This window comes from Carassius carassius, chromosome 22 (assembly GCF_963082965.1).
Source record: "Carassius carassius chromosome 22, fCarCar2.1, whole genome shotgun sequence".
NCBI lineage: Eukaryota > Metazoa > Chordata > Actinopteri > Cypriniformes > Cyprinidae > Carassius > Carassius carassius.
Window position 1 is genome coordinate 11,942,230 of NC_081776.1, and position 16,649 is coordinate 11,958,878.

At 38.3% G+C, this 16,649-nt stretch overlaps 2 protein-coding genes and 1 long non-coding RNA gene across 4 annotated transcripts in view; 2 read left to right on the forward strand and 1 right to left on the reverse strand.

Annotated features, from left to right (window-relative positions):
- Positions 1-5,941, forward strand: part of cfap54 (cilia and flagella associated protein 54) — a 28,029-nt gene extending 22,088 nt beyond the window's left edge. The window contains exons 52-69 of one of the 2 annotated variants that reach the window (XM_059505293.1): positions 211-362; positions 948-1,077; positions 1,202-1,364; positions 1,441-1,601; positions 1,685-1,831; positions 2,043-2,163; positions 2,556-2,720; positions 2,808-2,919; positions 2,995-3,115; positions 3,195-3,254; positions 3,336-3,462; positions 3,916-4,074; positions 4,189-4,358; positions 4,459-4,545; positions 4,701-4,807; positions 5,044-5,185; positions 5,294-5,380; positions 5,779-5,941. In XM_059505293.1, coding sequence (XP_059361276.1) covers positions 211-362; positions 948-1,077; positions 1,202-1,364; positions 1,441-1,601; positions 1,685-1,831; positions 2,043-2,163; positions 2,556-2,720; positions 2,808-2,919; positions 2,995-3,115; positions 3,195-3,254; positions 3,336-3,462; positions 3,916-4,074; positions 4,189-4,358; positions 4,459-4,545; positions 4,701-4,807; positions 5,044-5,185; positions 5,294-5,380; positions 5,779-5,898 — 2,331 coding nt within the window. In that variant the 3' untranslated portion in view covers positions 5,899-5,941. Of the gene's footprint in view, positions 1-210; positions 363-947; positions 1,078-1,201; positions 1,365-1,440; positions 1,602-1,684; positions 1,832-2,042; positions 2,164-2,555; positions 2,721-2,807; positions 2,920-2,994; positions 3,116-3,194; positions 3,255-3,335; positions 3,463-3,915; positions 4,075-4,188; positions 4,359-4,449; positions 4,546-4,700; positions 4,808-5,043; positions 5,186-5,293; positions 5,381-5,778 lie in introns of both variants that reach the window. The other variant, XM_059505294.1, reaches the window with a different exon arrangement.
- Positions 5,942-6,011: 70 nt separating this feature from the next.
- On the reverse strand, positions 6,012-11,518 carry rint1 (RAD50 interactor 1). Its single transcript, XM_059505295.1, has 13 exons — positions 11,270-11,518; positions 10,296-10,537; positions 10,027-10,200; positions 9,801-9,941; positions 9,280-9,436; positions 9,076-9,186; positions 8,609-8,834; positions 8,393-8,530; positions 8,103-8,302; positions 7,400-7,617; positions 7,046-7,226; positions 6,507-6,625; positions 6,012-6,435 (listed from the first exon to the last, which is right to left on the reverse strand). The coding sequence occupies exons 1-13, from the start codon at positions 11,492-11,494 to the stop codon at positions 6,225-6,227; spliced, it is 2,343 nt and encodes a 780-aa protein (XP_059361278.1). The 5' UTR covers positions 11,495-11,518; the 3' UTR covers positions 6,012-6,224.
- A 691-nt stretch (positions 11,519-12,209) lies between these two features.
- Positions 12,210-16,649, forward strand: part of LOC132098384 (uncharacterized) — a 65,545-nt gene continuing 61,105 nt past the window's right edge. The window contains exons 1-2 of the long non-coding RNA XR_009422899.1: positions 12,210-12,797; positions 13,844-13,884. This is a non-coding gene — a long non-coding RNA (uncharacterized LOC132098384). The remainder of the gene's footprint in view (positions 12,798-13,843; positions 13,885-16,649) is intronic.

A 16,649-nucleotide genomic window follows, 5' to 3' on the forward strand; every position in this document is an offset into this window, starting at 1 on the left:
TTTACTGTTAAAGCCATTCCAACTATCTTTTTTTGTTAAATTGTTCTTCCAGATCTAGGCCTATAAATGTGTTTTAACATTATTTGACCCTGTAGCCTTAATAGCAGTCAAATATGAAGTTATAAGCACAAATATAAATGCATCTACCCAATGCCAAGAACATTAAGGACAAAGTGAACATAATGTCTCTTTATTGATTGTCCCATTTAGGCCATACTTCTAAAAGAAGCACATGCTCTGGTTAGTCCTGAGCTCTTTACCCCAGATCCGCTGAGCACCGATCCTGAAGAAATGGAGCTGGCAGTCGAGATCAGACTGTTAATGTCCAATATCAACATGCAGCAGGGCAGAATGGCTGCCAGGTAGTGCAGAAACTTAAATAATGAAGAAGAGTGCATGTTTGTGTAGTTGTGTGGGTGTCTATGAACACTACTGTTACAAAGCTTGGGGTCTGTGTGATTTATTTATTTATTTTTTAAAGAAATTAGTAGTGTTATTAAGCAAGGATGCATTCGTTTATTCAAAATTACGAGTAGAGACTTTTATAATGTTCAAAATAAAGATTCTTTTTTCATTTTCACTTAATTTAAAATTCACTGAAGAATCCTGAAAAAAATGTATCATGATTTCCACAAAAATATGAAGCAGTAGAAGTAATGGCTGCTAAAAATAAAAGATCAGCTTTGCCATCACAAAAATAAATTACATATTAAAATATATTAAAATGGAAAGCAGTTACTTTAAATTGTAATAATATATGACCAAATCACTGTGTTGTTGATCAAATAAATCAAGTCTTGATGGGCATATGAGCAGATGAGACTTTGAAAAACATTAAAAATCTTAACCGGCCTCAAACTTTTTATGGTATTGATTGTCTCGGTATGCAGGCACGTATAGAAGTTTGAACCCATTGTAAAACTATATGTCTTTCCTCTCTATTGTAGTGCAGATCTGTCAGTGTCTGCTTTGAGGCTCCTTCAGGGGTCTCCTGTGTTTCAAAGTGATTTCCGCCCGCTGCCTCCTCCCGGACCACCCTCCTCTGCTTTCAGACGACCCAGAGCCAAAGCACAACGGGTAATAATCAACCTCTGATTTACTTACAGAAATTCAGTGCTTAATTCAGATCTTGTGTCATCCATGCTCTAAAGGACAGATTCAGTTTCATTAGACTTTTGTCTCTTTGTCTTTTTCTCTACAGACAACCTCTGGGGACACAAAGTCTGTTTTCAGTCTCAATAGCGGAGGTGTTCCAGAAGAAGTGGAAGCGAGAGAACGCATGGATCTCCTTTTCTGGTTGCGCTGTAGGCTGGCAGTGGTTCGCTCCCTCGTAGGCCATATTCCTGGAACTGCAATCTGTTCTGGTTAGCTGCTTTGCAAAGCTTAATGCGGTGGAATTGGTATTTGGTGTTTTTTGACAGCTTGCGCTTGTTTGTGCAGGTGCAGACAGCAGTGCAGAGGCGCTCCGACTGCTGAAAGAAGGTCTGGAGGAAGCAGAGGCCTGGGGAGACCCTGACACTAAAGCCCTGCTGCTCCTACAAGGCGTCCAACTTAATACACACCGTGGCAGACCCAGAGAAGACAGCACGTCCATGCTACAGGTCAGTAGTTTGTTATGACAGTTGATTTTGATGCTGTGCTATTTGATTGTTTCTGTTGGCTGATGACGTGTGTGTCTGTTTAGGAGATTGTGAGCTTGTTATCCGGACGCAATGCTCTATCTTTGCGCTCTCAAATGACTCTAGCTGAGGCTGTGTTACTTCTTAGTGAGCTAAGAGGAACAGGAAGCCAGACTCTTCATCTGCTCACACAGAAACTACTGCAGCAACAGGTTTCGGATATTATGCTCGAAATGTTTGTTGAAGCATTACACAAGAGTAGATAATCAAATGTGTACTTCACCTTTGTTGTTATCTAAAGACAGTATAGATCTGAGAAAGATGTATAGTTTCTAGAACAGGTCATTTTGAACATATAAGAACAACAACATTTAATGTAAGTTTTACATATTTTGAAGTGGTAATATTGTTCTTTGTTTTCAGCTCTGTGCCTTTGGAGAGTCCATAGGTCTCAAAAAAGGAGGCGAGGTGGAACTACTAGCTGGCCTAAAGAATATATATCTTCCACAGCTTCCCCTGCTGGCCAAGACAACCATGCGGATCGGTATGACAACAGCAATAAGGCAGTGCTGTACTGATAGTCCTCTAACATTATAGTTAGGGGTTTGTACCCCTTCGAAACTTTGGTTTATAAATAGCCTTAGGTGTGCTATTCGTTTTGTTTAGATTTTTTGTTGAAAAAATGTTTAGAATTAAAATTGTTATATGATATTTTATATCTAAATTGTGATTAGATTTCTTTATTATATCATTTTGCATACTGAGTCATCAGTTGTCTTACTTTCAAGCATTTAATCTACATAGAATTAAATGTCAAACCTAAACCTAATCTAAAACTTTAACAATTCTTTTGCTAAGCCATGGGCATTTCTTTGTACAAAATGCAAGCTGATTTTCTACTGTGATTTTGCTGTATATTGATTCTGTTTGTTCCAGGTCACTCTTTGGCATTGCAGGCCTTGTCAAGTTCCTCTGAGGGAGGTGAGGAACCCTGGAGGCCCTTAATATCTGCTCAAGAAGTTCTGCAGTCTGCGCTCAGCATCTCTCAGGCCTCTGCCAACAGAGACCGCCAGCTGGAGGCTGATATCCTCTACTGCACAGGTGACCAGTATGGAGTGATCTTTATATCTAGCGTCTTGTCTTGTGCACCTGTAATAATCACAGATGGTCGATCGTTTGTGTTTGCAGGAGTAGTGGGCAGACATCTTATTTCCATGCAAAAATCTGATCCTCAGAAAGTCCTAGAGGCCTTTTTTGGGTGTTTAACCACATTTAACTATACTCTTAGCCAAAGCTTGCGGTAAGTTGTTTTACTAAAGTTCTCCTCTAATTCTGTTCATACATGACTCACATTTTGTGTATGTGAATATTTCAGGTTGACACACAGGTGCTACCTGGAAATGGCTTTGATATACTTGCAAGAGTGCGAGCAGATTACCCCACCCCCTAAACATCAGACTCCTCCCCCCTCACCAACACCTGATGAGTCCAGCAAGGTGCTATAAACTGACAGAATTTGAGAATAACAGCAGCGTACCTCTGTAATATATATGTATCTGTGTGTTGTTTTCGTAGGAAACAGTCAGAGAGACCTACCTACTGCTAAGCTGGATTTGTTTGAGGATAGCTTTGAAGGTGTGTATGGACATCATCCACACATCCGTATGAAGTTTGTTCAGAAAGGATTTATCCTCGTTTTATCCTTTTTCTTTCTAGACATCAGAAGTTATTGGCAAATGTGGCCATTCACATGGATTTACTCAAGTTACAGAAGGCCCTGTACCCATTTCTGCAACTAAAGCCCTGCCTGACTTTGCATTGAATGATCTCTTTCACCCCTGTGGTAACATCTAACCCAAAATTCAGTATTTAGCTTTGCATTAGACATAGGATTTTAAGTCTTGTGTTAGATTCTTGCTTTGAATCAGATGAAGTAGACATAACCATCCAAAAGTTTGGGGTCAGTAAGATTTTTAAATATTTTTGGAAGCAGTATTTTTGAAAAAGTAATATTGTGAAATATTATTACAATTTAAAATAATTGATTTCTTTTTGAATATATAGATGTAATTTATTCATGCGAAAACTGAATTTTCAGCAGTCATTACTCCAGCCTTCCAGTGTAACATGATCCTTCACAAATGATTCTAATATGCTGATTTGCTGCTCACATTTCTTATTATCATCAATGTTGAAAGCAGTTGTGCTGCTTAATATATTTAGGATACTTTGAAGAATAGAAAGTGAACAAAAGTATTCATTTCTAAATACTTACATGTGCTCATCTTATTGGCAGGGGGGCTAGAAAACCCTGAGAACTGTGTCACCAATCCCGAGGCATTCATGGATGCTGAGCATGAGATTAATAGAAGGAAATGCCCTCAGCTGACCTGGGTTCATATGTCCCGCTACTACATGCACTTAATCAACCTCCTACAGGTCTCTTCACAACCAGGTACAGCACAAGCAACTAAGGCTTTTTCATTCAGTTCATTAAACAATCAATAAATCTACTCTGTGAAAGCATTTGTACTGTATATATGTTTTGGTGTAATTGGCTGTTATTCAGGAGCAGTGCAGGGTGTTGATGGGCTGCTGTCCATGTCCGGTGATCCCAAACTTGCTCTCAGACTGTCCCAGTTACACAGCTTCTTCAGCCATCACCAACCCTCTTACAGAGATCAGTGGGCCGTTCCTGATCCCCCTGCAGCTGTAATACTGAGGCCTCAGCGAATACAGGTTTCTGTTCACACATGCATTACCTTTATGTAATAATGACAGTAGAAAAAAATGAAATCGTTATTGTTGTCTGTCTCTTAACCCCTGCCAGCATGAGCAGCCATTGTCAGATCTTTACCCCTTGGCCAGCACTGACATCCAGGAACTGATCATCCAGTGGTACAGACCCACGTTAGAGAACAACACGGTAGTCAAACCCTCAAGTGTTTACAAATTATTGGAACTCATGTTTTTTTCATGTCCTTTAGAGTTTTCTGATCTACTTATCCTTTTATTTAAATTGAAAAGTTCTCTCGGTCATAAAGATCAGTTCCTGAGCAGTGTTGTATTTGATGTCTTCAGATTCTGCTTCTCTTTGCTGTAAATAATGCTCCTCTATCAGCAATGAGCCCTACTGCAGATGTAGTGGCAGTACTACAGGCTGGACTGAGAGTGATCTGTTTGGACAGGTATAATTTATGTTTATCTATCCAAAGACAAACCTTATTTTGTGTTTGATTCCACTTGCTAAGATAATGCTCATGAACACAATATTCCAGTATTTAAAGGCCATGAAGAGTCACTGTTTTTACAGAGCACATTATTGGCAGGAAGGCGACGATGGTTAAGAATTACCCTTTTTTTTTGTCCATTTGATTTAAGTGGTAGTTAACTGAGTTTAGTTTACTGTTATTGCTCCATCCAGACTGAAGGCCGTTCATGCCCTGCTGAGCTCAACATGTGCAGAGGTTGATGGGCATGTTTCACCCTCCACCAACTCAGCCGCCTCCTTCAGCCCACAAGAAGAAAAGGAGCAGAAAACGTCTACCTCCACCCTACACCGACAGGTTTCTCAGAGTCCTAAATCACCATGCTGTACTTTTCACATTAACCCTAAATGTAGAGTACCCTGTATTTACCTCTATTTGAAATTCACCTACAATGGTTTATTTCAGGAAAACTTTTTGGAGAAAACTACACACATCTGCTCCGAGATCCAAAATTTACTGAAGTCCGATTTCAATTCAGCCACCATTACAGAGGTGAAGTGTCACACTGTCATATATATTATAAACATTGTTAGTTTAGCATTATTTATATACTCTTATATTTAACATTTTTAATGTATTTTCAGTTTTCAATTCAGTTTTATTATTTTTGTCATTTTATTGTTCTTTTTTTATATATTTAAATTTTTTATGCAGTTTTAGTACTTAAAACTTATTTCTGTTAGATGCCAAGGCAACAATCCTAATTATTAAAGTTATTTAGGTTTAGGTTTTTCATCTATTATTTATATTTCAATGAATGAAACCCTTTTTAAAAAGTTTTAATCTGTCAACAATAACAGCAATTCGAATATGTGTTATTATGATTGGGGAAAACCTCCTGACAGACGTGTGTGTGATTCCGTCTCTAATCCATTACTGTACCCACACAGAGGCCCTTTGACCCAAGCATGCAGACTCTTCTGAACCTGGAACGCTGCTTTAATCCTGCAACCGGCGGCACACTGCAAGATACAGCCATCATTACATGGCTCCTCTCGCTTCTGAGATAAAACCCATAGCCTTGATCTGCCCTAGTTTGATAAGATAAAACCAAATTCCCCAACTACTCATATTTAATATACTATACAAAATTTTTTTTAACACTAAATAAAGAGGAAAAGACTGAAACATGTATTAATTTATTTGTTTCTGATGAAAGTATGTCAGCAAAACCTTTTTTCTTTTTTTAAATATTTTTTTTCACAACAGCATACTCTTCATATCTCCCTTCAGTTCACTTTAAATACTGTAGATCAGCTGATGTAGTTATATTGTAAGTCTTAACAGGTGTTTGAGTGCTCGGTAATGCTTTCTTGGTGCTGCTTTGGGTGATTTCTCATTGTTTGAGCCAGGCTGAGCGGAGGTTGAGGAGGATCTGCACATCACTGGCGGCCAGCTTATAGACTCCCAGTTCATTGAGCGCTGACTCTGGACTGGGCTGCTGATGGTTCAGCATGCCCTCATCCTCCTCTGACTGCTTCAGCACATCACACAACAGCAGCGCCGGGCCGACCTTAAGAGTCAGGATGATGCAGGCCTCCTTCACACTGAGATGAGGAAAAAGAGACAAATTAGAATGAGGTTTTCCTAAATATTAGCTCTGAATAAACAAACGTACTGTTTGAAGAAGTTTTCAGGTCTTTTGCAGTAGTGTCCAAAGAGAGGGAAGAGGTTTCTGGTCATATCGTATTGAAGCTGTGCCACCCCGCCTTCATTGAAATGGTTATACAGGATCAGCTAAGGGCGACAGCAAAAAACAAATAAACAACACACTCCAACAAAATAATGCATGCAGACTTCAGATACAGGTAATTTTGACTTTACATTTTTAAGTTTGATTTTGAGGCTTTTAAAGATACACTACCATTAAAAGGTTTGGGGTCTGTAAGATTTTTTAAAAAGAAAATTAACACTTGTATTTAACAAGGATGCTTTAAATTGATCAAAAGAGACTTGTTTAAAGAGTATTTGTAATAATTCTTTCTTACGTTACTGTTTAAACTGTATTTTAAATCAAATAAATGCAGCCTTGTTGATAATAGGAGACTTCTTACAAAAAACATTTTACAAATCTTAACCTTTGTACATTAGTGTCAGCATTAGTTAATCCACATTAGTTAAGTTTTAACAGTGAAACAGTTGAAGAAAGAGACTGACTTCTTCGTAGATGAAGTTGTCGAGTCTCTCGGCAAGGCCCTGCCAGAACATCTGAAACAGAGGAAGACACAACATCTGCTGCAGCTGGAGCAGGTGATCCCGTAGGCAAAGCATCATGGGACATGCGGAGCTGGATAACGACATAGTGGCTTGGTCGCTCTGTGATGGCAAAGAGATCCACCTGAAATAGACCAGATTCACGTTATACACTTAAACTTCAAAATCTGATACACAAAAAGCTTAGAGATCGCTGCTCAGATTGAAACCATCCTAACTCATTTTCTAGTTTCCTAATTCTGGTGAACTAAAGAGCCGTTTAAGGGGCATTGAGGCCTAAATCTTTACAGTAGGTACCTGTCTTTACAGTATGGCTGTGCCTTCTCTTTGACGTCTCTCATAACTGCATCTAGCAATCGTCCCAGCATGTCTCCTCGTAGCCTTTCCAGCAGGGCCAACAGCGCCTCAAACAAAGATCCTTCCAGAGAGGCCAGACGCCCCGTCTCTGTAGCCCCAAGAGGACCTAGGATCTCCTCGCCGTCTGACACTGCAGCCTGCTGCAACTGCAAGAAGAACTGAGAGAAAACAAAAGCATGTTGTGCATGCATGCGTTTCTGTTCTCAATCAATATATAATTGTATTTATTAATGTGTCAAGGACTAATAAGAGTGTACACAACTAAAATAAGGAAGAATCTTATAAATTTACTATTTTTTTAAATTTACGTATACATTTACTAGGTAGTTTTTTTTTTTTTTTTTTTTACAGAAATTATCATCAAAAATGCTAAATGACTACTAATACAAAAAATATGTAACATGACCCTCATTACCCTTGTACAGGGTTATTTTTTATCCTGCTCCTGGAGGGCCAGTATCCTACAGTTTTTCGCTCCAACACACTTGACTGGAAGTTTCTAGTGAATCTGAAGACCTTGATTGCTTTGCTTCAGGTTTGTTTATTTAGGGCTAGAGTTGGAACTCTGCAGGACAGTGGCCCTCCAGGAACAGGTTTGGACACACCTGACAAATTCCTGTTCCTGTGACTCAAATACACTTACAACATTGTCCCCCCAGTCACTGAGAACAGTGGAGATGTAGTTGGCAGCATTGAGGATGGCGCAGTAGCGAGGGCTCAACGGCTGTCGGGACTCTTCTTTCATGACCTGCGTGAGGCGGATACGGAAATCATCCACCAGCTCCTTCTGCAAAGCCAGGAAACTGAGCTGAGCCCGTGGACACAGCAGAGAGCGGTACCGTTCTAAGCGAAGGATTGTGGAGAAATTTAGAAACAAGTTTTAACCAAAGAATCAAATATGAGGATGAGGATTTTTTTTTTTTTAATTGATACCAGTGATGACCAGCAGAAGGGTCATGAAGGTCTCTGCACAATCTGGTGCTTTAAGTTCATCCATATCAGTGATGTCTTTGTACTGAGAGCTCCAGGCTCCCTCTGCAGACAGCATGGCGTCCACTTTTTCCACAGCCACTAGAAAGCAACATACAGAATTTAATTTATCACAGAAGCTGAAAATTTGACGTTCAAAATCCTAGCATTTACACTCACTCTTTCTCTCCACGCTGAGCCACTTCTGGAACACAGTCTCCTCCAATAGTATGTGCAAGACGCCGGGATAGGTTCGCGGGTAGCTGTGGGTGCTGCGGAGCTCTTTTTCGAACTGCAGCACCTCGTCAACTAGGTGGCAGAAGAGAGCATCATCATAGAGCAACCGAGGAGCGTCCTGGGTGAGCTTCTCCTGAGCCAGAGTCAGAAGCCCCCTGCACAGCTCCACCTGGAGGACAGATTGATAAGACTTTAAGGCCTAATGATGGCTTTGATGCATTTCTTAAAAGTCGCAATAAAACAGAATTAGCAATAGGTCTTTTCAGTCATATTGTGATGTAAATCTGAGTGATATATATTATTCCTAAAAATGAGACAGATCTGAATGAAAGCTGTATGAGGTGAAGTAAAACTAGATGAAATTAATGCATTTAGAATACCGACAGTAACCAGTGCAATGATGAACATACCCTTGCGTTAACTTTGGCCCCGGCACGATCCAATATAGGCTGAATCTTCTCATCCATAAAGTTGGAGCTGTTTCCCATCCAAATGAGGACTTGAGTCAAATACCACTCTGGCTGTAAAGGTGGAAGTTCATATCATGTCTTATTAATGTACATTTGATCATTTATCAGGAGCTTGCCTTCTCACACAAATGCGTAATCTCTGACCTTGCTTAAGTTGTTGGTCTGGCGGTTTCCAGTGAAGTGATACCTGAACCTCTTACCGAGGGGAAGCAGCATGATCTGAATGGGCAATGAGAGTGGAGGAGTCTGGGACTGCCCAGGACAAGACGCTGTTTCTTTCTTCTCTGATATAAGGTCATCACTTAAGTACCTGTTAAGGAAAATGACCAGCTTTGCACCTTAAAAAAGAATCTAATTAATAACTTAAATAATAACGTAATTAAAAAAATTAATTCTGTAAATAAAATGTTTGTAAGAATCATAAATAAAACGACCAACTTTGTATCTTTAAAACCAGAAAAATAAATAATTAAAATAATTATAAAATAAATAATACTGTAAATAAAATAGAATATCATCTCATGTAGTTTGTCTCACACTTTAAGGATTTTGTTATGACTCTGAATCAATCTAATCTTTCAGGTCATGCACACCGAAACAATCACGTGAAGTGTATTGAGAAAATCTATATTTAGGTGGATTTAATTCTAAAAGATTAAGGATACGAGGTCTGGAGAGAGAGAAGTTGGGAGCCCAGTAGCTCAAGCTGGCTGTTGAGCTCCTGTGCGTTGGCTGGGGGTGAGAGGGTCTGTGTAGGGGGTGAGATGAACGGCCAGTGGAACTGCGTCAGGACTTCCTCAAAATCACTGAAACAGAACCAAACGTTTAGCGTGAACTTTAAAATATTTATTCTTTTAAACATACAATACTAAATGTTTATAAGTCTAATACCTGGCCAGTTTGTCTTTAAGAATCTTGTGCCAAAAGCGAAGTGTTTCTCTGAGGAAGGCCTGCAAGTGGCTACAGCCTGACTCTCTCAAACCCATATCCAGAGAGGCCATCCTGTCTATCGCACTGACTGCATCCCACATGCTATTGGTCATCAGATACTGCTGGATGCTGTCACTAATGCAACACAAAAACCAAAAAAGCGAAGTGCAGCTTGTGTTAGATGCCAGTATACATCTCCAGTGCCCTCCAAAATATTTAGAAACCCTTACCTGAGCTCCTCAATACGAGCAAGACATTGAAGATACTTCATATGCCTCTCTAATGTGTCTAGCTGACCCAAGACCTGCCCGATGCTGTCGGCCCAGACCTGTGCGCCCTGCAGATGCTGCTGCAAAGTGTTGGACAAAACTCTCTCCTTCTCCAGTAAAGACTCCAGCTTCACTCGAGACTCCTCTGCCACGGACAGGGCAGCGGACACACGCAGCGGCACCGAAGAGGACACAGTCAGCACCTGCATGCACACACACATGCTGCTGAAGGGTTGTTTTGGATTACAAATAAACAAAAGTATTCCTAAAAATAAATAAATACAGAAAAATAATAGTTTTATAATTTTATAAATAACAAAAAAAAAAATCTTATCAGCTATATTTATAACAAAAAAGATTGAATGGCATTAAAAGACTATTTAAGAATCGCAAATCGCAAGAAAGTCCCCCAAAAATAATTAATTGTAATTTTAAATCTTTACCAATCTTTGCTACTATCCTTCAAACAACTAGGTTTTACATTTATCATCTATAATTATTCAATCATTTAAAATATAATAAAATTGAGCATGATCATTTTTTTATTTTATATTTTTTTAGGAAGTACAGGTCAGAATATGTATGTTGTTTGATTTTTACATTACGTTGTATGAGCATAATTTCACCCAATGCACTGACATTTTATTTCCACAGAATTTATTAGAACATTAAAGTAGACAATTAACTTGAATTTAATATGCTTTCTTTGCATGTAAACTCACTTTTATGAATCTTATTTTATGCAGTCGCAAGTAATAAATAAAACTTAAAACACGAAATTAATGAAAAGTCAAGCATTTGGTGTAGTTTGTCTCACATTTGAAGCCAATCGTAATAAAAAAAATTAAATTCACATTTAAGAAAATGTCTTTATTCATTTTTTATTCTCTACAACACTTGAATGATGTTAACGGAGTCTCTGTGGCTCTGTTTACCTGCTCCTCCAACTGCTTGTTCTCCAATGTCAGTTTCTCCAAAAGCCCTGCCACCTTCTTTAGCGACTTAAGATCGCCACCTATGTCTTTCTGAACAAGTTCAACTACATCATCTGTAAAGTTTTCATTCTCTGAAGAAGATTCAGATGTATTGCCTTCTGTAAGCTCTGGTTGAGAAAAATCATTGCCGCTGTGGCTGTTGTGCTCCATCATAGGCGCCGCCATGCTGCTCACACGTCATCAGTGGATTCCGTCTCCACTGCTCCCTCTAGTGGAAGAACCTTCTCAAACTGCCCTAAAAGGTCAAATGTTTTATTTTATTTGTTTTATTAGTTTAAATAGTGTACTTCTACTTGCTAAAATTATATCAAAAATGCCTTTTTACACTTATCATTAATAAACTAGGGCTAACAGTAAACATTAATCACATTAATATCATGGTAATAATCAGAATAAGATATCCAGAGCCGTTGAGAAACGAAAATAACGAAACTGTAACCTAGTTGGACCTTAGGAAAGAAGTTATTTTCTTATTTTTGACAATGGTGGACATTGACGTTACTACGTTATTTACTTTAAATAAAAAAAAGAAAAGAAAAAGCTCATGAATATTAATATACGTAATTACGTCACTTAACTCTAACGCCCTCCGGCACGTAATCAAAACCGCTTGCGTAATCTAATTAACATTCATGAGCTCGACCTTGGACGGCGTTGTTTGTTAGTAGCGTTTCTAGTTTCTCAACCTAGCAGGCAAGGCATGGATAAATAAATTTATTTCAGAACAAAACGACACAATGTGTTTAGAAACCCGTATATGCTGTATATGTATCACTGTAAAGTTAAAACAAAAGTTTAAGATAATGCAGGCGCAGCGGCTTTAAGAATCAAGTCATCAAGAAGTGAACAATGGAAAAGATCAATTGATGTTTATTTTTTAGTAAACATTCATAAAATACAAATATCGCGGCATAGGGTCGTTTTTATTTATATTTTAATCGAAAGTGTCCAAATAATTTCCAAACGTTTGCTACGTTAGTGCTTTCCTGCATTGACTACATTAATATTTGGTTTGCGTGCCAGCGACGGAGACACTACAGTCACCACGTTTAGTGCTGTAAAAGCAGTTATACAGTATTTCATGCCATTTCCTAGTACTGTGGTACTGCAAAAGACATAAATCGGTTAAAGGTTTTATTTCTTGGCTCATTTAGTTGCAGGAGGCGCTGGCGTTTAAGTGCCTGCAGGCCTCTTTGATTCACTCCTCCGGTTTGAGGTTTCCTGACACGATTCTGACAGGGCTCTGCTTGCCTTGGATGGCAGAAAGGACATGAGTTGTTAAGGATCTTGAGGTTTCAGAGTGTTTGCCAAAGTCAATTCTGGCCTGAGCAGCAGCTGTATGAAGTTTCGTAAACTGGCACGTTATACCAGTCCACCTTAGCATGGCAGTCAGCATCACACACAAGTTTATGTATAGCACCTTGAAAACTGGACCTCTTCTTCTGTAACAGTACCCAGATCAATACTGGTGAGTCTATTATGTGTTTTGGGCTTCATAAAATATAAGTACACACACAAACACATAAGTATTATTATTAATAATATATTAATTGATAGAAATAGAATTATAAAAGTTTTTAAGCATAGTTTAAAACATTTAACATTTAATAAAAAAAATATAAATGTAGTAGTATTTAAAATGTAAAACATCAAAATTATTTATTATAGATAAATTTATGTATTATTATTATTATTTTAGAGTTTGAGATGTGACAGTGTAGAGTTTGATTTGTTGAACAGCCTATGAAAACTACTAAAAGGTTTGTGAAACATTTCTCCTCCCTTGAAAAGTCTATTTGTAATTAGTTTTGCTGTTTTAACTATGCACAGCTTATTTTATTTGGCTTTTTTTTCTTACTATGTCACAACCTACCAGATGAAACACCAGTACCCTAAAGGCATTTGTAACATACCTAAATTTTCAAGCTGTCAGAAGAAAATGAAAAATGACTCGGTTAAGTGTACTACAGTGGGGACAGTGTTTTACTGAGGGGAGGGTGCAATCAAGAACATTGTCCCGGGACCGTTGATGAGTATAGCCTGCTCATTTGGCCTCAGGGGAGAGGCGGCCCACCCATAAAAATTTGGTCTCGGGCCTTGAACATTTTAGTGATGAAAATGACAACCACCCAGTCTGAGTGAGGGAGTGAAGTCAGGCACTGCTGACAGCCCAGCAAAATATCAATTGACCAGGGAGACGGGACTGTTTAGGGAAGCTTTTGCACCATACCAACCAACTCAGCCCCTTTTGTACAGTTCATTGCAAACACTTAGATATTTAGTTCTAAGTATCTTTCAAAAACATCTCAAGTTGTTACTGCAACAGATGCTGTCAGATGTATTGAGTTAAAAACATGGGTGGCCCAGTCAGGACTTACCTGAGGGTGATGCATATGTCTGTCACCATCCTTGTTGCTGAAACAAGATAACTGATGTCACTGTGAGATAAAGGTCTAACAGTCTTTTATTGTAATGTGTACCCATGGATACATATCTTTTTTTTTTTTTTAACAGGTCCAGTATGCATGATGTGGAACCATATGCACCATTGTAAGGTAAGAAATCTCTTTGACTATAGGACAAAGTTCATAGCAATTCAAACATCCAGCAGCACTCCATAATCCCACATTACAGTCTGTCTGTGAAGTACCAAGAGTGCCTCTGAATGCTTCAAAGTGGCAGGGGGTGACCAGCAAAGTTAGCACTATTCAAAACAGAACTGGGAGCATGTTTTCCCCACATTCCTCACCCAGCTGTTTGCGTGTGAATAGAGGGGCTACACAAGTTTGCGTGAGAGATCGTGTGTGTGTCAGTGTCCTTGTTAGTTTAGTTTGGCATGCAAATATCACTATTTTAAGTGTATTTTAACCCTCACTGTAACATCACTGTGCATTCAGATAATACAGATTTTCACTAAATATAGCTCACACTCTGAAATACATTATAACAATATAGAAAAAGTCACATTTGCACCTTATGTGCATCATCCAGTGTAGACAGAATCACTGTTTATAATATATTATACTTCTAAACCTTTTGACTTTAGTCGCATTGCAACTAATAATCCCTTTTTATGTATTTTAAATATACTCAAATGTTTTAAGGTCAATTGACTGTGGAAAGTAAGGTGTACTTGTACACTTAATTTCAACTGTTGAAGTTTTGCAACATTGAAGACTTGTGCATGTTCGTGCAGGGGTATCTTGTGGAATGTCTGACTTGTACATGTGTTTGTGACTGTGGAGAATTCACTTTAGGGGGCAACAGTCGCACAGGACGGTGTTATGAGTTAGAGGATGGTCAGGGCAAAAGAAGACCGTAAAGATCTCTAATAGTATGGCCTTTTGATCTAGTCCTGCTTTGACATACCTGTTTAGTTAATAAGCAGTCCAACAAGTCATCATGAAAGCTGAAATGTTACTGTTTTGGGTAATTAAAGCATTTATTGTTGAAAAAAGTTGTGCTTTATTGTCTTGAATCACAATGGTGATGATGCCCCCTGTGTTTGTGGCAACATGGCTGGTTTAATGAATCTATCAATGGAATTTCTAGAAACCACAGAGTTCAAGCTGCTCATCTGTGTTCAAAATGATCAGTTAGTCCTTGGATGGTGACGAGGTATTCTGCATATATGTATGTGTGTTTGTGTGAAGCCCGGCCCGTTTCTCTCCGCCTGCTCCCGGGAGCTTGTTTTCCCAGATTTGGGAGTTGCAGGTGCAGCGTCCAGCTGCAGCTCTGCTGTGCACGCCAGCAGCGTGAATCATTTTCCTTTCTTGCAGAGCAGTGAAATCAAAGCATATGGAGGACGTAAAAGAAGGGGATGGATCCTAACCATTGCTCCATTAAGCTACGTTACCAGACCGAGTGTGGAAAAAAGAAGATCCTGTGTGTATATGTGTGTTTGTGGGCTGCTTTTAGATAAGGAGTGGAGGGCAGGGAAATCATGCTCTCACAGTCGAGTTCACAGCCCTGGGTTGATTGTTTTTCTTGTCTTGGCTCATCTGGGGCCGTCGGTGTTGTCATATTGTTCATGTGCATGGAGGCACACAGGCCCTCAGAGAAACAGAGAGGGACCACACATGGAGAGAGAAGCCTCAGGGAGCATCAGGCCTGTGTGGAGTGCTTTGCCAGGACCCAAGTCACCTCGCTTCACTGCTTGTCACTGGATCTCAGATCTGCTGATAAAATTTGCCCCTCTTCACTTTTAAAGAGGTGAAATGTTTCTCCTTACCCAGCCCACCTGGGTAGAGGTGAAGAGGTCCAGTAAGTCCCTCTGAAAGTGCAGTCCAAAAAACATGGATATAAAAGAACATGGTAAAAAAGTGATTTTTTCCTCCTCTCTGTTGGTCACAAAAAATCTTGAAGTGACCAGCTCCATTACATTTTTTTCAGACTGATATTACTGTAGACTTCATATAATTTGAGTGTACGTCATTTTATTTGCTAAAATTATTATAATTTTTTACTCATCCAATATGTCTGTTATTTTAGCATTATTTCTGTATTTATATTGTGTGTGTGTTTGTGTGTGTGTGTGTATATATATATATATATATACACACACACTATATATATACACACACTATATATATATATATATATATATATATATATATATATATATATATATATACACACTATATATATATATATATACACACTATATATATATACAATATATATATATACAGTATATATATATATACATATATATATATATATATATATATATATATATACACACACACCCTATATATATATATATATATATATATATATACAGTATATATATATATACATATATATATTTTTTATATATATATATATATATATATATATATATATATATATATATACAGTATATATACAGTATATATATATACATATATTTATATATATATATACACACATACACACACATAACAATGATAGGAAACATTTTTGAAAAACTTAGATTTTGTTGTATGGTTTACAGACTGTAACTTTAATATGTAGCTGTAAAATTTAAGACATGCCTGTATCAGACACTCATTCATTGTACTTCATGGGAGTTAATTTATAGTCAAGTGAATAAGACAGACCTGTGAAATCACTTCCAGCCTCTCGGATTGCTTTGCAATGCCCAAAACATTATAGAGTTCTGTGAGTGACAATTGCAGTCATTTATAAACATTAGGAGTTATTTCAGTAATGCGGTTTATTTAACAAAAGGGTGAACGACTGAATCAAAGGCGGCTGTGAATATCTGTGACACACCACCAGACAACATGGCACCTGGTGATGCCTGATAAACCACTGCAAATTGATGTTAACTGTTGTT

Coding starts and splice junctions, on each gene's coding strand:
- rint1 (XM_059505295.1), bottom strand. CDS start 11,494: ATGGCGGCGCCTATGATGGAGCACAACAGCCACAGCGGCAATGATTTT. Junction 8,303..8,392: donor CCTTCTGCTGGTCATCACTG/GTATCAATTAAA, acceptor TCCTTCGCTTAG/AACGGTACCGCTCTCTGCTG. Junction 7,227..7,399: donor CAGCCATACTGTAAAGACAG/GTACCTACTGTA, acceptor GGTCTATTTCAG/GTGGATCTCTTTGCCATCAC.